Genomic DNA, 23,185 nt, shown 5'->3' with positions numbered 1-23,185 from the left:
GAAAAGAAGAAATAGATTCCTCCAATAAGGGGAAAATTGAAGAGAAAAAAAACACGGGGGGGGGGGGGGGGGGGGGGGGGGGGGGGGGGGGGGTGTGGGGGGGTCAACTAGCTAGGTTTCAGCGCACCTAAAAGAAGATGTTAATTGGTTGCGAGAATTTAGATGATTCTAAAACTTTCATGCGTCTTACAATGTCATTTTGAAATGCAGTGTAAAAAAATAATGTTAGCTACCCTTGCGGTTATGTGCTTCTCCACCTAGCTTAGATGAATGAGAAAACTAAAGGTGATATGGTTTAAGGATTGGATAAAAGTTAACTATGTGAGAGGATAAGAAAAAGGACTATTGGCATCTCTATTAGCTAACAACTAGAAAAGAAAGACTACTAATACTCGATTGTGGGATGGAGCGGGGGCCTCATTTGTTTATTTTAAATTGGAGAACAAAACTGTTGATGTATGGATATTTGTATTTTGGTTTGGATTATGGTATTGTGGTATACATTTGTGAAATAGTCAGAACCAAGTGGATGTATTTGGTTTAAATGTATGGTTTGGATATTGTATTTTGGTATTTTGGTTTGGGCGTATTAGTTGGATATTGGTTACTTGTAAACTACTTGTAAATATTTTGATATTTGGTTGATTCTGGGATGATTGTGAATTAAAATCAAGTTATCTTGATTGATTGATGATTTTGAATGGACTACGAATCTAGAGTGGTTCATGAATTTATTGGTGATTTGTGATTCTAAATGATTTTAAACTTGTTCGATGTTTAAAGCCAAGTTTGTGTCTTTAGGAATCTTAACAAGAATGCTGGTATTCAACTTACTTTGAATTATGATTATGTTTCCTCAAGCGCCATATATTATCATGTTTTAATTTGTAGATAGATTTTCTACCAATTTGTTGCTTCATTTAATGAATTGCTTTCAAGTATGTTGTTGCCATTTTAAAAAAGAAAAAATGGCATACACCCTCGTACCTTGTCATCCTAAGCTTTCCCAACAAACAAGGGTAATGTTGGAATAAATTAAACCCTTTCAACATGATCAAATGACGGTCACATGTGAATTTACGCTATTAGCCAAATGGACTGAAAAGGCTACGTTGATAAAAACTAAAAATAAAGGTGCTTAATTGAAACTTTTTAAAGTAGAAGGGTGTATGAGGAAATAGGTCAAAGTCCAGGGGAAGTAAGTCTAACTTTTCCTTAAGATTTGTAAGAGAGAAAGAAGATTGAGTAAGATTTAGGATGATAGCTCCTAGGATCTAGTGGCCATGATTAATTTGAACCGACAAAGTCTTATTAGTTACAAGAGAGAGAGAGAGAAGAATCATAGAGATGTAGGTCTAAATTAAGGAGAATATTTGATTCGAAAAGAGATGCTAGATGGAAGAAGATTAACCAATCCCTTCTCCTCTTGGATTGATGATATGGAGAAGGGATAGATAGATGAGATTTTGTAGGACGAAGTGGAGATGATCCAATGTAGGATATTTGGATGTCATGGTTGAGATTTGTGCCAGATTCAACTAGGGTTTCAAAGGCTAAATAGGTCACTAGGAATGGGTATGAGGGCCAAACACACTACAAAATTTGATCAGATGCATACGATGAGAAGAGTATCAAGAAGGGAGAGAGGATATTATGGATAATATTTTGTCTTTGTTTCTAGTGATGCAAGGATTTAGTACAAGAAAGCTAGCATAAAGGGTTGGTATTTCGGACACATGACAAATAAGGAGGAAATGGGAAATTAAGATAGTTATAAGAACTAATGATATGGAGGCCTATGAGTGTGCCACTTGTAGTCCTAAGAGAGAGAATGATGGTGATTAAAAAAAGGATGAATTTATCATAATATACTCCTTATTTATGTAGAAAGGTTCCATTAAGCATAGGGCTAAAAGTGGATCAAATTATATCCAATCGTATCCATTTTTGTATTTGATTTGGATCAAATTTGGATGCTATTTTTTTGGTCTAATCGGATTCGGATACGGATCCAGATAGTCACTTCAAAAATCTCACAGATATGAATGCGAATACACTTGATTTTTCTGGATTCGGATCTTAAAATCAAGGTAGTTATAAGAACTAATGAGATGGAGGCCTTTGAGTGTGCCACTTGTAGTCCTAGGAGAGAGAATGAAGGTGACTAAAAGAATCGTGAATTCATCATAATATACTCCTTATTTATGTAAAAAGGTTATATTAAGCATAGGGCTGAAAGCAGGTCGAATTATATCCAATTGTATCTATTTCCGTATTTGATTTACGTCGGATTCTGATACTCTTTTTTTAGTCTAATCGAATCTGGATACAGATCCAAATAGTTCGTTCAAAAATCTCTCGGATATAGATGCGGATACACTTGATTTTTTTGAGTTCAGATCCAGATATCCGTATAATAAGAGTAAGTGAAAAGAAGAAGTTTAAATTAAGTTAAATCAGAAAACCAATTAAGTGATTAACCAAATCTAAACTAAAAAAAATCTAAATATCAGATGACCGTCATTTAAGACAGTAACCCGAATATGGAATACCTGATTTAAATAAAATTCTTTGAATCACTCTGCAAGCTCGAAAGGCTCAAACCTCTCATTCGTCCATTTTGTCCCTCTGTATTCTTCGTCATCTTTAAGCAACTAGGATTTCAAAGATCTTATCCACTTCTTAGTTTTCAATCAACGATTGCAACCAGCGACAGCTATGAGATGCCTTGGAGGTGCTATAGATCCTGTTTACTTCGATGACGAGCAACCTTGAGCGATATATCTTTTATAAAATTATTAGTTTCTATTATTAATAAATGCTCGTTAAAATTATATTTTTTAATTAATTTTTTTATGATTATGTCTTTAGTGCTAGCTTTCAGCATTGAATTTTACTTAAATATGATTAATATCCAAAAAAAGTATTCAATATCCATATTCGGATAAGAAACTATGGATATGCTTAATATCCAATTCATATATGTATCCATTTATAACAAAGATGGATATGCTTAATATCTAATTTGTTTCTGTATCCATTTATAATAAAGATGGATATGCTTAATATCTGATTCGTATCTGTATCCACTTAGAACAAATTAACATGGATATTAATTTTGATATATGTTTAATATCCATATCCATATTCATTGAAAAATATACATACAAATATGGATATGTCAATATCCGATCCGTATCCGATCTATTCTCCGCCCTAATTAAGCATATAATCATTCTAAGGGAATGAATTATGGGGACAAGGTTATCAAGGGTAATGAAAATACAATTACGACAAATAGCCCTAAGTTTATATTGAATCAAGTTAGGTCCAATTTTAATAAAAATATAGATCCTAGGAATTTAGGGTGTATATATTGTGTTTGGCCCCGGAGGTTGGGGTTAATTGAGCCAGGATTTGGTTAAGATAGGTAGGATTAGGTTGGCAAAAGATAAATCAGATCGGGTCTAGCTTAATTTGCAGTGATTGGACTTCATCAAGATAGGGTGCGACGTTCGAATAGAATGGCAAAGTTTAAGCCAGATAGGCTAAATTTGGGTTAGATTGAGTGTCTAGGATCAAAGTCAAATGGTCAGGGTTAGAGCTGGATGGTTAGAGTTAGAATCAAAAACAACTAAGTTTACTTAATATAGCTAGGAACTTTGTCCTTTCTCCTAAAACCACATAAAGCAATTCTAGTATTATTTATTTTCATTTTAACAGGTTTTGCAGTTGTCCAATTTTTATAGGTTTTACTGATTTAGCATAATAAATCTCATGCAATCTTCATAACAGTTGTACAATTGCAGTGCCAATATTGGGCAACCCACATACCATAGTTATGGTGAAGTAGTAATGTGCAACTATACTGATAATGTTGCATAGTTTGTAAACCCTAAGACCATGATATATCATATTGCCTAGGCTGGTGAAGTGAGCACATCTTCTCAACCAAGATGGGATGGTAACAAATAATATCAACATGTCACAAGCACCTTTATTGTTTGTCTGTTGTTGGAGGCATCTCCTGCTGGTCCCCAAATGTTCCTAACAAGCATCTAACACTTTCGTGTTATCATCATCTTAACATTATCAATATTCCCTAACGACAACGCCCACTCCGTCCCCAATAAAATGCTTTTAGAATCTTATCCTTCATAATGCGAATCACTAACGACCAAGCTAAAACAAGTTATTTATTTCATTGCCAACTTTCGCAGAGTAAATGATAGTATTATTTAGATTTGAACATGAAAAATTCATTTTAATATGTACAAAGAAATAGCATTTTTAATAAAAGAAACAGCGAAAAGGGACAAATAATAACTATCCGGTAATACAATACTTGTTATAAGAGAATAATGGGAGAATACCAGTTGCTACATATCGTCTGTCATGTATCTGTACATATGATAATCAAAATTTCAGCCAATATCACAGTGTAAGAAGAGATTACAGAAGACATACTACTATGAAGAGGTTGTCAGATTTTCTCTTACCCTTCCCTTGCATTGCTCACACAACGTGAGATATCTCAACATGCATTCCATGGTCAAATATGACCAAATTATCTCCTTTACAGTGGGAGTTATAATGGTACACTGACTAAATAATGCTTTCTATTATAATTATTTACTGTGTATATGCACAGTTAAAGGAGAGGCCAGCCAAACAACAGTAACATCTATCACCATCCTATAACAGCCGTCATTCAAAACCCTGATGTAAACTTCCCGAATCTTGATGAACCTATGAAACAAGTGCAACTACTCTCGCTACAAAGTAGGAAGAAGAAAGTGTCAATAAGTCCTCTTATCCTTATTGTCATTGCTCTATCACGGAAGATGTGATATCTCAACAGGCTGCCTACCGTCCTTGATTAGTCCAAATCTTAGGTGAAGGCCGTCAATTAGTAGCTATTAGACTCCATTAATCATTGAATAAGGACATCTACTGATATTGATATGGACACATCCTCCCTAATGAACTTTTTGACTAAGGAGATGGAAGGATTCTCACGTCTGCTCATGTTAAGCCTATATCTAATGGAGGCTTTGCTTCAGAAATTGTTAATATAGTCACTTTCCTCACAGTAAAAGGAAGCTAACAGGACAGCCTTAGACATCATTCTATCTCTTCAATTTAATCAAAGGGTTGGCCTGTAGGCCTGCAAAGTGGACAAGAAGGGCCCATGGGAACAACTTGGTGCAAATTTGTGGCTCTGCATGTGATTGATAGGGCCCAAATGACAAGGGGTTGCTACAGAGAGCCAAGCATGGGATGATGGTGAGAGATCTTCCTCTTAAAACCCTAGTGTCTTATATATAGCCTTGGCTGGAGAGTCCAGTCACTGGAACCGAGATCATGTCCCACTCCAAACCCTAGGCTAGGCTCTCAACAATGGTTCTCAGGGTGAAGCCTGTGCTAGGTTGGCAAGTCGCAAGCAGTAGGCCTGGGGGGACTCATTTGGGCAATTTGAGTCGAGCCTCCAAGGCCAAGGGCCAAGCTGGTACACAGTCTATATCCTAAATAAGATTGCAACCAGAGATCAGGCCCCATTAACACACTGAATAAATAAATAAGAAAATAATATAAAAAAAAAAGATCAAAAAAAGTTATTGATTCTTCGAGGAGAATTTTGTTGCTTTCTTAATGATATTGATCGAGGGTTGGTAGAACTGAAACATCACTCTCGGTGAAGCTCAACCGTTTTGCTAGGGCCAATAATGAGGCTATATGGATTATTGCCTAGTGTTTCGAAAAATAGGTGATCTTTGCATATGCCTACCAAATAACTTAAAAGTTTTTGTGATGGAAAATGCTGTTCCTATTGCATGACCATTATTGAGGTTAATTTGGAATATTATCATGAAGCAAGCAGGATTGGAGGCTATACAAAAGGTCAGATGATGAGCTTATCCAAGAATAGAAGACTGCAGAGATTGGCTGGAAAAATGCTTAGAATCAATATTAAATTAAAGGTGTGGAAGGAGACTGTCTGAATAGTTTTTTGGGTAGTGTATAGCATTTAGTGATGGGCAATTGATGGGATAAAAAGGTTGGCTTCTCCTTTGAACAAAGAAAAATTTTGGTAAAGTAGGTCATCCAAATCAAAACTGGTTTTATCTTCTGGTTACTGTACTTAATCCTGAGAAGTTGATACTATAGAACGACATAATTAGTCGCCAATTGGTAAAGGATTCTAACTAATATATTATTTGACCCTCAGTTTCAACCTGCTGATTAAAGTTGATGACCATTCCTGAAACACTATCGAAAATGTTTCGAATTGAAATTTGTTTGCCAGAAGATTCTGGTGAAGATGGTGATGATAACCTGTCCGGAGAATGATAAGAGCTATATCTGAAGGCTGCAAGATCCATTTGGACGACATGGTCAAAATAATACAGAATGCAAAATGATTACAAGAATGATACAGCCTAAATATGAAAGAACTTAAGAAGTTCCATTGCCAACAACTGGAATGACAAAATGTGTAGCCTTCAAAATAACAGAACAATGATGGAAGTGTGGCTTAAACAGCATTTCTGGCTCTAAACTTCATGGGAAAGCACTGCCCAAAATCAAATATTAATATCACTAAACAAGGACTAGTTTTTTATGGAATGATATACACTATTATATAATTTGAGAAAACAACATAATCTCTCTTCTTTGATCATGGACACCAAACCGATAGGAAGTAGAACAGCAGGAAAAATTTAATTTTTTGATTGTAGACACTGTGGACTCATTTGCAAGGTGTTAAAGAGTAACAAGAGAACTTGATCATCCCAGGGTTGAGGAGGAAGTGTGCTATCAATTTAGAAAACAATATGGGAGGAAAATATCCGCTTCTGCCCTTCGATGACTATGACCAGAACAAAAGCACCATGATTGTTGGTGGAGAAAACATTGCAAAATTGAACCTGCCCAAAGGAGTCAGAGAGGAGTGATTCAAGTGTAAGAAAAGGGGAAGGTTTACCAATTGGACAACCAACTCATTTCATGTCAGATAAGTCACAAGTGATACCTAACAAAACATGATATTGGTTGATTAGTATGGCCAAGAACCGCTCTGAAGTCTACAGTTAACAGATCATATATCCAACAACTGCATATCCAGAATTGAACGATCCTTAAACACAAAAAATGGTGACAAAAATGTAGATAGGCTACTTTGGAGATGGCATGACAAGCTTGATAATGATAATGAGCAATTTATCATTACTGTAGGCTTGAATACTTGCTTGCAGGAGTCACCTTAACAAGTCCAGTTGTATGTCATGCTCTTAAAACTCTCAGGTAACATTAATAAATGAACAAAATTTTCTGCCCAAAAGACCATAATCTTCAATTGCAATAGCTTTTATGCAAGTTAGCTGTACAAAAACGAATAGTAGTGCCAAAAACACAGCTGTCTAAAACAAGTCCTTTGTTCTTCACAAGAAAAGGGGAAAAAATGAATGCGCTCCTCCAAGCCAATTTACAGTAACCTTTACACCTTCTCTGTCTAATACAAATGAACGTGAGCTTCTTCAAGCAGGATCCGTTGAGCTTAGAAAAACTACGTTGAAAGACTGCAAATTGCTCAAGTTTTATGAGATATTTAATAACTCATGGCAGATCAGATCAAGTATAGTCACACAATTATATGCAGTGGAGAATTGCTCCCATGTCATGCGTCAATGATCGCTCTTCCCCTTCGAGAAAAATCTGCTGAAACCACGTCCTTGCTTCTCAGGCATGGTGTTAGGAAAGGAAGTAGAGGATGATGGTCTGGATGACCTGTGCTTTTGGCGCTTCGAGCTGATAGGTGATCTAGGAAATGAGCTTGCTTCAGTGTCAGATGGGCTCATATGGGAGTTATATCCATCCAAAGGAGATTCGCCTCCTGTTCTCTGTGTCATAGGGACAGCAGCATTTTCCATCTCGGAGTGACTCGAGTGTGGTGAGGCACGCATGACTTGAGGGTTAATGCCACTTGGGCCTGGTTCATTTTCCAACAAGTAATCACTCATTCGGTGTCTGTTGTTTGGAGAGGAACTCAAGGATTCTGCAGGTGGACGCATTGCCTGCAATTGCCTGCCAAGAACACGTATGGTCTCCTGACACTCCACAAGCTTCTCTGCTGCTGCTGCTATCTCTCTCTCCTGTTATGGCGCATAAAAAAGTTCAGCACAAAATTGAAGGATGTTCGTATTTTCAAAGTCTATACATAATGCGGAAAATTTAAAGTGTTAATGGTATCAGGACTTGGCTGATTTTAGTCTCACTACATAATACACCTTTATATCAAATGAAAAGTAGCCAGATTATTCTTGAGAAAGACAATTTATATTTAATTAAGCTGTATGTCTAGGCTTTCAAATTAGATGACAAACTAGAAATAAGAAAACTCTGGTTGCAGGGGCAAACAGTGGACAACTGGACATGAAAGGTCGATCCCTAATAGATAGTACAGAATCAAAGATGATGGCAATTCACACATCAGAACAAAAATAATAAGGTGCTTTCCAACAGAGTTATTGGTACAGAGTTAAAGACGTAAGCTCCTACCTGCTGTCTCATGTTGTAATTTAAAAGGTTAAACACACAGTATAACAACTAGCTGCAGAATAGAATATTTGCGTGCGTGTGCGTGTGTGTGTGTGTGTGTGTGAGAGAGAGAGAGAGAGAGAAAAGAGAGGGGGAAAAAACTAATATCTTTATATCAAGCCACTGGAATGTCTCTTCTAATTATGGTCTTCCAAGGTCCATTACTACTTTATACTCAATAAAATTGTTGCTATCACCTTATGTATTAACTATTAAGAACATCCTCAAGGGCATCATTGACAAATGATTGTAAGAACCAGTCACCTCAACTTTATGGTAAGTGTTGATGCTGGAAACCATAAGTGAGACAATCAATATAACCTTTATCCTTTGATAACTGAAACTTGTGAAGCAAGAACTAAATCACAACATATCACCAAAAATGAAGTCAAATATGTACCATAAACAGGCAGATCACTGAGGAGTATATCTGCACAACTCATCATGAGTCTATAAAGAAATAGTCTTGTGCAAATTCCCTTCTCTCTGTTATTTGCTTTTATGTTTGTATTTCTTTGTATTTTAATTTGCATTTCCTTTCTAGTTTTTCAATAAATGGGTGGGAACAAGTTCATACACAACATTTATGAACTTGTATGTGAGCAAGACAAATATAAAATATGTTTTCCAGGGACAAATTTTAATAGGCTGGTATACTTTTCCTAAATTCCTTTCTTTCAAAACTCATAAGCCAGAACAGGTCCTACCACAAGAATACAAAGAAAAGAAATATAACCATATACTCTATGGTAGATATGTAAATGAGAAAGGAAGAGCTCAAGGCACATCGAACTACAGGAAACCTAAAAGAATATGCAGATATAATATGACCAATATGATAGATAAGCAAAGCCAAGACAAAAGGCCTCAGTAGCATGTCCATGAAATTGTAGACTTCCTCTACACGAGCTATGCTTCCCCGTATCAATCAGGTTGGTGTTGTGACAGACCAAGTTCGTTTCCCAGTGGCTACAACCACCCAACACGACCACTTATGAGGGAGCAATCCGACTACAAGTAGGCAAAACTCACATAAGATGAACTAGCAATAGATGACAGACATGGAAAAAATATTAGCTACATCTTATTGAAAAAGTTTTGAGATGAATTGGGTTGGAAAAGCCATGGGGCTAGAGTTGATTATAGCAAGCAAAAGAAATGAATTCAGAAGTTGAAGAATATTTAGACCTTGGAGACAAGGCTTGTCAAATACTAGGTGCATGTATAATGAGAAAACAAATTGCAATCCACCAGTAATATAGTACCGAATTATCTATTTGGTAAGTCTAGAAGAATTGACTACCAGTGTATGATCACCAAATATGAAGATAGATAACAAATGAATCTATGAAAGGGAGTAAATGAGGAAAAAAAGACTAAACAAAACAAATATTCAACCAAAGAAGATGAAAACAAGTTTAAGACAATCTAGTAATGTGTCAAGTAATGACAGGATGCATAATCCAAGGAACCAAAAAATACAATGAGTTAAGAGAAAAAACAAAAAAATGAAACAATGAGAGAAGTTTTAGAAAGCACCGAATAAGAAGAGATTATTGGCATGTTAATAGAAGAGAACAAAGAAAAAAAGAATATATCGCACACGCTGGTATGTTTGTGTGAAGACTTGCATGAGCATGTGTCTAGTCCCACATTGTGTGTTAGGGAGGTCTTGGATACTAAGCAGGGTCAAGGACCCTCACTAATAACATTTTGGTTAGCTTTTTCGGGTAAAGTCCTGGGACGTTGCAGATGGTATCAGAGCTGACTCAACCTACAGCCCATGTTGCTAGGGGATACTGTAGCTCATGCCTTTTAGGGTTGACCATGAGCCAATCATGGTGTTTTAATTGGACCCTTCTCATAGCAAGGGCACCAGGCTTAAACATGGTAGTGTGCAAGGACTGGCACAAGTATGTGTTTGGTCCCACATGAGCATGTATTGCAGAGGTCTTGGTACTTAAGCTGGGCCTAGGACTTCAATTAATAAACTATGGTTAGCCTTTTTGGGTGGTCCTAGGTCGTTATATGTTGGACAAACAAAATAAAGATCAAGATGGAAAGAAATGTGAGGATTCAAGCAAAAGATAGAACTTGTGAAAAGAAATGAAAAGTCCCCAACAGCTAGCTGGACAAAGATGCAAAAATGTAAATCTAACTTCTAAAAGGCCAAAAGATGCTAGTGCTGCAAGAAAATAAAAAATTAAAATGGATCAAGATTCAGAAAAGTTACAGAACATACTGACAATGCAAGAAGTGGATTGAAACCTGAAAATACCAAATAAAACAAAGGAAAAGGGAAATGAAAACTTGGATACTTCAAATGAAAATTTAACAAGAAGATCAAATTTAAATAGGATGGAAACAATTCAAATTAGATGTTCAGAGGAATGGAAGGACAGGCAAAAGAACTAACAGCCTTCCAAAATTCAAAAAGATCAAGAACTTTGGCACCTGAAATACAAGGAAACCTCAAATACAAACAAAAGTCATGTTTTATGTCATATCAGATTCTACATTAGCTTTTCCAGAGTTTCAGGGCTAAGAAATGGAAAGGCGACTTTGTGGAAGAGAATAGTTGGTCCTTGCTTAAATGGTATGAACAATAGGGAAAGTGGTAATATTGACAAAGGATTTACTAAAAGAGTCTATTCAAAATAAGCAAATGACACCATCTTCGGTTAGAAAAAGTGGAGACAACAGCAAAGTTGGCAAAAATTAGGCAGAATCAATTGTTTACGTATCTACTTATGAATGCATGCATGTACACATAAGTATGTGTGTGTGTGTTTTACTACTGCTGTAGCTATATATGGAGGGAAAAATCTAGCCAGGACCCACATCTAAACTTAGTGACTGATTTATTAGTTATTACTCTATATTGGCAGGAAGAAAGTAAAAAATTATACTACTCAAGTTCTTTTTTTAAAAAAAAAAAATTAATATAGTTATGGGCTCAGGTATTTCCCTATAGCCATAGCTTAGAACTTATTTATTTCTGTTTTTCACAAAAGTTATCTACATTTAGATTTAAGCTATCTTTGTCATGTCAGCATGATAATTAATGTTTATATTTGTGGACTTATATTTTTCTATCAAAGCAGCAAGGACTTCATCATGAAGCACAACCTAAAAGATACACATAAACACAATGACAGATCTTGATAAGAACTTCATTTTTATGTAGAATTAGCACAAAAAACTCAAAAAGGTTTGCAGAGCCCACTGTTCAATAAGATGAGACCTCCCTTACAATGTTAGAGTTGTATAAGGTTCTAGAGGAAGATCCAGTTAATCAGACAATGTACCGCTGGAAGAACTTGATAACATAAATGAAGATGTGGAGTTTTGCATCAATATCTATATCTGCTCAACCATGACCGAGGGCAATAAAACATTTTGGGGATTGGTTTCCCATGTTGGAAATACTAAAATAATCCAATTGAACAGCTTAGATTCTTCAACTCAGAAATTAGATTTTCCAGCTAGAATGATTAATTAGTGAAGGAAGCTTGGAGACAAAATATTAAATTGAATCATATTTTTGTAGCAGCACAGAATCCAAAAACTGTTAAACAAGCATTAAAAGATTGGGCTAAGGAGAATCAAGTGGTTTCCCGAAACAAATTGAACAGAATGGAGGCTAAACAGAACTAAACTAAGCATTAAAATAAACTTGGAAACAAGCTGTTGAACAAGAATTGCAATAAGCCAAACAGAATTCAGGAACTAACATAAAATAGTGTCTGGTAGAGAGATACCTGAGATGGAGACTAAGATGAGGAATCGATATGACAGATCTTGGAATATGAGGAATTCTGACGGAAGACATCTAAAGCTCACTTATTAGATCATGGGGACAGAAACTCTTGATAAATTTATGCTCAACCCAAGAACAGAAGAGCCAGGAACAAGATACGACACTGACCATATAGAACTGAGAAAAATCAGCAACAATAGAAGACATCAACTAGGAACCTATTTGATTTTATCACAATCTTTTATGGAATGAAACAAAGAGCCTAAAGACATTACATTAAGGGGGAGCTATCTCATGCAGGTAGGGCATGGATGACTTTTGGAAATGAAAGAAGTGGGAAGCATCATTTGTGGGATGAGATCTAGTGAAGCTCCTAGACTAGATTTCACTGCCTTATTTATCCCGAGAACATTGAAAATTGATTGAGCACAAGGTCTATGAACTATATAGAACTATGAATCTAACAGTCTGATCCTTAAGAAGGTTAAGAAAACCATTTTAGCACTAGTTCCCAAAACAAGATCCACTAGTATCATGGGAGATTTTGGAACAATTATTAGTTACAGGGCATCTATAAAGTAACATCTAACTCCACCGTATTGCAAGTGAATAGCAGGGAAGGTTATCTTTTGCCAACCGGTCTTCTCGTATAAAAGTAGGGGCGAATATCTTTTTTGGCACAAGAAATGACAACAGATTTAATCAATATAAGGACTGTGAGAAAGCACAAGATGGTGGATTTTAAAAAGCTTGTGCTACAGTAAGTATAAAATTTGTTTTTCATGATTTGAGTTATATGGGCATTGATCAAGCTTAAATTATGTGAATTGCTAAAATTTTTGAAGCTCCAACTTGGCAAACCTTGAGGATTAATTAAAACCATTTTTGCAAGACAAGGTGGTCCACCATCTCCTTTCTCAGCTATGATGACTATATCACCTCATTGATAGAGAATGTAGTTGGCAGGGGAGATAGTAAAGTTCATAGATTTAGGTCAAAAGCTGCAATAAACCATCTAATATTTGATGATGGGCCAATGGTGTGGAACATTTGGAATGATTATTTGCTAACTGTCGATAGTTTATATTTGTAATGTGAAAATTCTAAATACCATTATAATTCAGCAAATTTGATATGAGAAGGTACGTAGAGAATCCACAAAATGTTTGAAAATCTGATTTTAAATGATAAGGGTTGCAATCTACTTAATTAAGTTATGCTAAAAAAGAGAATGAATATAAACCATGACAGAACAATGAAAGCAGATTAAGAGCATAAGAAAAATTATCCCAACAGAAAATGCTCAAGTACTATAGGAGAAAGCAATTATAGAAGTCGATCCTACAAATTACTTTATCTGAACATTCATAGTGTTATACATATCTGGAGTCTATCCTCCTTACCTGTTTTGTTTTGATATCAGTGTCAGCATCAGAGGACATTAAACTCTTTTCATTCCTTCAATTAAACAAGAAGCGTATAAGGATATCACAAGAGAGAATCCCAATTCAACAGGACAAACAAAAATAATCCCATAAGATATAGAAAGCCAAAAAAGAGAAAGAAAAAAATCATAATTTATGACAGGTAGGTAATTTTAATTCTAACCTTTCAGTTTGCTCCTGAAGTTCTTTGTATTTAGCCAAATCATCCTGATGGCTGCGTCTTTCTTCCTGAAGTTCATTATCCAAACTTTCTGCTTTTGTTTGCAGCAGGACTATTTCCGCTTCTAATTCCTTTGTGCGTGATTCTAGTGTCTTATAGGACTCAGCCATACATTTCAATTGTGTCTCCGACAAGCTGTTTGATTTCTGACTGGCAGCCAATTGTGATTTAAGCTCTGCCAGGTTTTGTTCCATTTCAACCAGCTGAGACTTTGTACGTTCCAGCATTTCATTACATCTAGCCAATTCCATCTCCATGTTCTCCTTCTCTAATTTCAAGTGTTTAAATTCCTCCGGTGAGAACTTCTGAAATGTGGCCTTTACTTCAAAGTCACGGCCATTGGGCCCTTCAATCTCAGGATCAGAGGAAGAATGAGGTACAAGCGAACACACACCTGAGAAATTCCCTTTTGTTGATTTATGCTCAAGCACTTTATTTTCTAGTGAAGTTACCTTGTCTATGCAATCAGAACCATTACTTTCTCCTCCATTTCCCTTATCGCTTGGCATATTGAAACTGGTTTCAGACAAAATTTGGGACAAGGCAAGAATAAAATCAATTAGACTTATTTCATTACACAGAACTTTGTTGACAGAAGCAGAGAACTGCTCAATTCTCTCATTTGTTCCATGGCCTTCAGAAGTCCTGCCTTGAATATCCATAGCTTCTTTACCAAGAGAAACAATAAAATCATGAATCTGAGAAATTGCTTTCTTCAATCCTGGATCTGTGACATACTTAGCATCACAACATGAATTATGATCTTGCTTGGAAGAAATCACACTGTTTGTAGTTTCACCCATATCTTCATTTTGATCACAAGTAGCATCTGCGGAGTAAGTTTCTTTGATAACACAACCAGAGTGCTGAGGCAATTCTTGTTGTACATCCTGCACAATACATCTAATACCTTCCAAAAGTTTTGACATATCCGTGTCCTGGGCTCCAGGTTCAAACAGAGAAGCTATTCGTGACTGTAATTTTGACAGTGGAGAAGCAAACTTGCTTGATATGCACTCCCCATCTGATTGCTCCTTGCTAGTATAAACCAGATTCGTAGCTGGCACCAAAGCCAGCTGTAGTTCTTCACCATCCCCAATTTTTTGAACATCAGCCATTGAAGTAGCTTCAACATTTTCAATTTTCATCTTATCAACCACGCTATCTGAAATAGTGACAGTCCCATTGGTCTCTCCTGACAAACATGCTAATCTCTCCATCTCTAAAAAGTCATCCATAAGTTCCAAACGATTTGAATTGTCTGCCTTCTTACTATTGTTAACATCTTTTTCTTTCTTGAACTGGGAGAGCTCTAACATTAATGCTGTGGCCCAAGATTCAGAGCAGCTTCCTTCCTCATCAATACCATCTTCAGACATGGAGGTCAAGCTTGGTGGGTTGCTTTCATGTTGGCTTAAGGTACCATTGAAGGGGGTAAAGCTATTTGACTTTGCGGGGCTCATTTGTTGGTTTGGAGCAAGCATATGCACTTCCAAGCTACGAAGCTTGCTTGCTGTCCTAGCACACATGTTTCTTGAAGCTTGCAGCTCACTGTTACGTTTTGATAAGGCCTCCTTTAGCATCTTTGTCTCTTCCTCCATTGCCAGCAGACGTGCCGTAAGAAATTCATTCTCTTTCTGGAACTGCTGAATGTGTTCAAAGGCAAGGTCAGAAACTGGAGTTGTTATATGATGCGGGCTTGAATTTTTAGCAGGAGAGCGCCGTAATCTGGTATCTCCATAATCTCGGCCTAAATTTTCAACTTCTAACTTCATTTGAGCTAATGCAGCAGGGCCAGGCAACTTCTTTCGAACGAGACCACGTAACCTTTGACATTCTGCTTCTAATTTCGAAATTTTCTTGACATCTTCTAAATGCTGCTTGTTTGCCACATCAGCAGATCTTATGCTCATGTTCTTCTCTTCATTGCGAATTTCAAGCTCCTTGGAGACCACATGAAGTTCATATTTTAATGAACTTATTTCTCTTTCACACAATTGTTGGTTGTTCTTCAATACTTCAATTTCAGCATCAGCTTGAGATTTTTCCTCACTAATCTTCATCAGCATATCAGAACGTTCTTCAAGAGATCTTGACAGTGCAGTATTTTCAGCAGAAGCCTTTAAGAGCTCCTGTTCAAAATCATTTATTTTTGCTTCCAGTTCAGCCTTGATCTTTTCCCATTGCTTAGTTTTTGCAAAAACTACATCGTGTAATTTTTGCTCACTTTCTTCCTTAACATTCCGTATCTGCTTCATGCACTCCTTTAGAGCACCATCAAGATGTGATGCCCGTTCTTCAGCTGTAAGCTTTAACAGTGTTACAGACTCAAGTTGAACTTTAAGTGCTGAAGCTTCTGCTTCAGCTTTTTCCCAACCTAAAGCAAGGAGGAAACAGAAAAATCATCAACTTACAAAATCAATAATATTGTCTTCTTTCATATTTATCAAGCTTGCAAAACAAAAATGAGCGCGTGACTGCACTGAAAATTAAGAAATATTCCAAAATGTTTAATAAATAATGTCAAGTTTTGAGATCTTTCACTAATAAAAATATATCAGTATTAAATCAAAAGGACAAAGACTAAGTACTGGTATACCAGATACTGCTTCTTCAGCAACTTTTGCATGTTGTTTTACTAAATTTTCCTTAGTGGTCATCTCTGATTGTGCCGAAGATAATTTTTCATTCAAGACCTTCACTTGGTCCTCCAATTCAGTGAGATATGCATATTTCTCTGCAGAAACTTGAACATAATTTACACTTTTTGTACTTTCCTGCCAACAGAGTAAAGCGATTTGAGAGAGAAGAACTAACCCAACCACATTTAGAAGAAATCAAATCAAGGCAAAAATTTTAATGCAAAAAAAAAAAATCTCATCTGTGTGCTGTATGAACGGAACAAGATACCAAAATAATTAAGGAAAACATAATCAGCTATAAACATAAGTTATGGCAGAACACGAGCAAATTAAAGGAGCAAAAGCTTGTACCAGATGATAACATATAAACTTGAATGATTTGTCTACTTTTTGCTCAGCCAAATGCGCACAAATTCCTAGAACTGAAAGATAAGCTACGTTGGTCGCTTTTTGTTTTTTATGCAACTTTTAGGTCCATATATATTGATAAGAAACATCAAGCATAAAACATATCTATTGGTACTTTTGTTCTTAAAGCTTGTTATACAAGGTCATGATGAAGAACATGACCTCAACATTCGGATATGACCTGATTCCAAAAGAATGAAGAATTTGAGCTCATTGCAATGTCCTTTGGGTATGTCGATAAGTAGTATGGTCTTTGCCTTTGTATATAACATAAATCTAAAGAAACAAAGAGTTGGCTGTCACCTTTAAGAAATGAACTAAATCTAAAAATGTGACACTTAAAAATCATGTCCTTATAGAGTATTGACCTCCCTTAATCCACCTTATAGAGAGCTAAAATCAATAATGTTTTATCAACACCCAAATTAATCAAACAATGATGCCCCTCAAGATATTGGATAACACATAGTTAGAATGTAAATGCCGCAAAACCTTGTTATCTTTCAGCCTAAATGTGGCTTTTGAGTGCAAAGAAACACTATAGCAGCAAAAGCAAAAGAAAAGAATTCAATAACTAAGAATCTCCTCAGTTTTATTGAGACAAGGGGAGGGGGGGATAAGAGGTGGAGATGACAAAAAGGATGTGAATTGCTTCATTCACCATTTCTTTTCTCCTCTATTGTTTCATTCTTTCAGTTGCAATCTGATTTGAATATTTGTACAGTGCTAAGTCACTTTTATAAGCAGTCATTAGGATGAACATATAAAAGGTTTGATCTCATGCACATGAGATCAAGAACAATATACTGAATTATTGTTGCATTATCAATAATATGCAGGTGAAAATTTTGATCCAATTAACTTGTCACATGCCTTTATTGAAGATGTGTGAAATGTTACTGCCAGTACTAAGCATCCCTATGACATTGAAATCTCTTACTTCTGCTAATGTAAAAGATGACCACCATAAGTCATTGTGACTAGAGGGTAGTTTACAATTCTAAAGTCAGTCTTTCCTCAGACTTAATGGCATGGGCCTGGCTGCAACCAAGACAAACATGAATAGCTCAGGCATGGTTGCTAAGTGGATCATTGACTCTCTCAACCTCAAACAATTAGGAAACTAAGCCGAGCTCAACCAACATTCTACATCAAAGTTGCATGCCTAAAGTTGACAATTCAGACATTATGTTCCATCAAGACATGTTACCTACATTTGCAGTTGCAAATAACAGGTATGGGCATCACCAGTATGGCATAACGACAAACTCACAATCACTCGTTACAAGGTTAGTGGCAGAACCAAGTGGTTAACAGCCAAGTGGCTAGTTACCGAAGCAAGAGTATCTAGCCTTAGAACAGGGCCATCCTCTAGTCATTAATTAGAAGAGCTCGTGCTAACACACGAATGTGGATTTGAGTTATGTGGTCAAAAGTATCAAAACATCCACCGCCTATCATCATATCCAGGTTTGACTCATCATGCACATTTGATTACCAGAGTTCTTGGACCTTAGGACACCATTGCTTGCTATATTCTTGATAATTTTCTTGGGAATAAATTGGAGTGAGCAGACTTCACATGATATGGAACTTTTTGGGTGATAATGAACAAGTATCAAGAAAAAGCTAATTTTCCAACATGAGATCCATCCATGCACATATCTCGTATTAGCATAATTTGATTATATAGAGTATCTAATCCAGATGTTCATTGTCATTTTCCAATTATCTTGCAAAGATCGGGTATCATAATTTCATGAGTCTGATCATGTCTAGGACCCTAACAGTACATGTCTATTGGCTACACTTTGGATGGTATTAGTTAATATGACCCTAGAGCCATAGATATCCATATACCACAGAGTTTAGCTCAAGCTCAAGCTCAAGCCAATTTTGAAGACCTCATGACATGGACCATCATGAGCAAACCAACTTGTAATAGCACATAATTCTGACTTAACTAGTGTAACATATGAGCATAACTATGACTTCATATGATTGCATTTGGTACCTATATACTTTATATATTTATTCTTCCACATTTCTCTTTATGTGAACACAATGCTAACAGTATCAAGACACAATTATATCACCACTCAGTATATTATAATATGAATTGGCATCTAATATGTTTTCTGAGTTGTTCTTTTTCATAAAAATCAAAGTTTTAATATAGTCACTATTTCTTTTTCCTAGATTTTTAATCAATTACACAACATTTTTAAATAGTTTCACGCAAAAACTACTGAAATGATAGACAAAACTATAATATTGGCCTAGGCTACGTGCAAAACCATCCTAGACCAAGAAACCTTGGTTCACCCCCACAAGCCACATTACAGTAAGCTTGCATCGTGAAGTATGGTACATAGAATCTAAATAACAAAGAGAACTCCCACACTGTTTCAGCCAAAATTATACTTCTAGTCAACTCTGCATGCAAAACTAAGGAACCTTAAGTTGGCCCCACAAGTACATTAGTATGAGCTTGCATTGTACAACATGGTCCATATGGCCTAAGTAGCAAATAGAATTACAACATTGTTTTGGCCGGTACTGCAAATCCAGTTTAACCTACATTCCAGACCAAGAACCTTGTTATAGCCCCAAAAGCCACAGTACAATGAGCTTCTATTATGATAGAAGGTCCATTTGGTCTAACTTGCAGGGAGAGCTGTCACAAAAATAAGATGTACGAAAGGAATACCTCTCGCCATTGTCTAGAATTTGGCAAGGAAAATAATGGCAAATGGTTACACTTTTTTAATTATTCACCACCAGTCATTTGCATTTATAACAAACCAGCCATCAATAACCTTAAATCATTGTCAAAAGGAAGTGAGAGATCCATCAGTACAATAAGACATTTGCATACTATCTTCACAAAATGTTGAGTGATGAGTTTGAATCCATAAAACCAGGACAAACAGAGAGTCAGAAAGCGACAAATTAAAATTAATATCAGATAAATAAAATCCACTGCATAAGTAGGATTGTCTAGCAAAGAAAGTTTTTGTAATCTTACATTTCTTGAGAAGTGCTGGTATAATCATAAATCATGCCTAAATTACATGGATTTATTTTTGCATTTTCTTTTTATTGTTTATACCTTCACAACTAACTACCAAGTGCAAAAGGTAAAATTGGGAGAGAAAGCAAACCTGATCTGCTTGATTGCCGCTTGGATTAGACAAAGAAGTGCTGGTGGAATCTGTTGTAGTTGTTGCTTTTTCAGATGATTTTTTCTTCCAAGGCCAACTTCGACGATCCATTTTCAGCTAATGTAGCCTATAAAATGCTTTAAAAGTCAAAACTATTATGACCATCAGCACATCAGCTAAATAACAGAAATGAAGACTAGAAATATCGACCAAAAGAGTCAAAATAATTGGTGATGACAGTGAAGCTACAGAATGTCTAAATGAAGGAAAAAGAGAACTCCGAGTTTTAAATTTATTTTTCCAAGGACAGAAACAAAGAGAACTATGAAACATTGCAAAACAAGTTCTGAAAATTATATTCATATTCTGCTTTTTTACAGTAATCATAAAGGAATTTATAGAGTGTTGTGAGAAGATATTGGTCATTAAATGTAAAGTAGAAAATTAGGAAGAGTGGAGCTGCAGCTTGTCTAGATGAGGAGGAAAAAAGAAACCTCCAGCTCCAAGTTTATCACTTCTGATGACAGAAACAAGAAAACTATTATCATAGACAAAAGAAGTTGTGAAAATCTTTATTTATATCCTTATCATGGTTTTACAATAATCATAAAGGATTTACCGAGTGTTGTGACAGTTTTTTGCCTCCATATTTCAAATATAAAATTAAGAAGAAATGAACGCCGTGTGGGTTAAAAATGTCCAACAAACCCCAAGTTTCGATAAAATGTTGAAATTCACTGAATGTAACTTGGAAAAATGAATCATGCACCTAAACTGACATTGTTAAACACAAGCATGAATTATTTCCTATTTTGGATCATCCCAAACAAGAGATCAGTAAATCAATTAAGTTAAAATATTTATTAAAAATAATTGAAGAAGATAAGCAGTAAAGAAGTGCTGACAAAAAGTAAACATGGTGAAAGGTAGTTGCAAATCTTTAAGACTAGTGGGGCAAGGAGCGTTATGACTTGCGTAAGCCATCAAGTGATTACTGACTGTTAGCAGTAACCATCCATTGCCCAGTCCACTCTGGTTAATGCCTATCTCAAGGAAGAGCTTGGAATTACTATCCAGCGGATCGAAATCTTACTTCTAGTAGCAAACTTTGTTCGTTACCATAAACTGCCACTGCCAGAGCAAAAGCTTGGCAGTGGAACAGTAAACCAAAGTTTCCGCGATCCCGAACCACAAATCCAGAGCAAAGTTGGAAGAAAACATAAATGGAAAGAAATAAAAATGGAATTCTAAGAAGAAAACAAGGACGCAGAAATCTCAATGACGATGATCGCACAATCTATTCCATCCGACAGATCGAGTGCATCAATTATTGAGAATTACTCAAAAACATCACCGAAGCATCAGATCGATAACCTCATCGTTTGGTTGTGAAAAGGTCAAATAACAAATCAAGAAACCAACAATAATCAAAGAGAAAGGAAATTTTTTTCAGCAACTATTTAAGATCTCCACAATGTGAAACATCTGATCAACTAGGACTAAGAATCCAATCAAACCTCACCGTATCAATGAACCTAAAACGAACAATGGATCAGCCAAAACGATGATGTCCTCGAAAAATCCATGCCACCACCATCTGAACTTCCTTAAAAAAAAAAACAATAATCTTTCATCGCCAACAAAATCCAGAAAGAGCCAATCATCGGCTTAAAACCTTGTAAATGCCGGCCGAAAAATCAGAAAAAGACAACAATACCCCGCAAAATCCTCCCAAAAGCCAATAAATTTTGCCCCAGAAGAACCAATTAAAATCGCCCGCGTCTAAAACCAAATAAGAAGAGAAGAACGAACGAATAGGCCCGAAGTCTCTCTTCGACTCGCATTCGAAAACGCCGATACAGAGATGGAAGGGACAAGAGGCAATGGTAGCTTACCAGATGGAACGTCCTGCCGCAGATCTGGCAAGTGCTATACCAAATCTCTCAGAAGAAAAATGAGTTCATTGCTATTTTTATTCCATTTTCTCTTTTTTTTCTTTAATTTCGATCTCTCTCCCGGTTGTGAGGTAGATATAGAGAGAGAGAGAGAGAGAGAACGAGAAGAACGTAGTTATTACTCGTCCTGCGCTCCTTCTCTTTCTGTTTCTCTCTCTTTTCCTTCTCTCATCTTCTTCGATACTCTGCTGTCTACTTCGGGCCGAGAGAAGGGCACGGCAAGGTGGCGGTGGGTGGAATAGAGGAAGAAGAGAGCCAGAAAAGAGAGCAAAAGGGCGAGCTGGAGCCGCTCCTGGGTAAAAATCCTTGCGTTAGGTGACACTTAAAAAGGCAAGGCGTTCTCGCAAAGGATCCAAAGATGCCCGCTTTGTTCCCATTTTTATTTTTATTTTTTCGTCCCATTGACACGTATTATATCCACTTCAGTCCCCCGATTTTATAAAATAATATAAGACTTTTCTTTTTAAAGAAGAAAAGAGGAGGGGAAAAAAAAGAGAGAGAGACAAAGATGGCTCACTGAACGGGGGTTCACGATTTGGACGGTGGTGATTGACGCCGCCTGGAAATAGAATCTCCCGATCCATCAGTCGGTTGCGACGTCCCTTTCCCCCCTTGCGTTGTTTTTTCTTTTTTTCTTTTTTTTTTTTTTTTTAACAATGGCTGCTCATATCACTTTAGTATAGGTGCCGGAAGAGAAGATGGCGGAGCGGTAGAGGAGCAGTTCCTGACATAACCAGAGAACCTCTTCAAAATATTGGACAGTAAAGAAAGCGAACCAACCAGCAGCCTTGTTCGTCTTCTGGTATATATCTTGTGTTGTTTTTTTTGTTATTTTCTTGATACTATATAGCTTTTCGTATATGGCGTCATCACACTCCATCGCCACCGTCTGATCGGTGCTCCCATTGCATCCATGGGGCTGACTTTGAGAGCCACGGCACCATGGGTGTCACACCGTTGGGAGAGCGGAATGGAAACACCGAATTTTTCTCG

At 36.5% G+C, this 23,185-nt stretch overlaps 1 protein-coding gene across 6 annotated transcripts; it reads right to left on the bottom strand.

Moving 5' to 3' along the window:
* Positions 1 to 7,328: 7,328 nt before the first annotated feature.
* Positions 7,329 to 22,624, bottom strand: LOC103722598 (filament-like plant protein 4). Of its 6 annotated transcripts, none has more exons than XM_088717534.2 (7): positions 22,133 to 22,533; positions 21,760 to 21,834; positions 20,238 to 20,364; positions 16,623 to 16,800; positions 13,967 to 16,400; positions 13,762 to 13,816; positions 7,329 to 8,153 (listed from the first exon to the last, which is right to left on the bottom strand). In XM_088717534.2, exons 3-7 carry the CDS (start codon positions 20,346 to 20,348, stop codon positions 7,686 to 7,688), a joined length of 3,246 nt encoding a protein of 1,081 aa, XP_088573660.2. In that variant the 5' UTR covers positions 20,349 to 20,364; positions 21,760 to 21,834; positions 22,133 to 22,533; the 3' UTR covers positions 7,329 to 7,685. The 6 variants fall into 6 exon arrangements, with proteins under 6 accessions (XP_088573660.2, XP_089785547.1, XP_038976124.3 ...); XM_089929421.1 differs by having other exon boundaries at positions 7,329 to 9,609; positions 22,133 to 22,490; XM_039120196.3 differs by lacking the exon at positions 21,760 to 21,834 and having other exon boundaries at positions 7,329 to 9,609; positions 22,133 to 22,624.
* Positions 22,625 to 23,185: the final 561 nt, after the last annotated feature.

This window comes from Phoenix dactylifera, chromosome 3, assembly GCF_051530095.1.
Source record: "Phoenix dactylifera cultivar Ajwa chromosome 3, Ajwa_hap1_PhDact_Kaust_v1.1, whole genome shotgun sequence".
NCBI lineage: Eukaryota > Viridiplantae > Streptophyta > Magnoliopsida > Arecales > Arecaceae > Phoenix > Phoenix dactylifera.
Note: the sequence above shows the minus strand (reverse complement) of the source record. Positions and strands in the feature narration are given on the sequence as shown.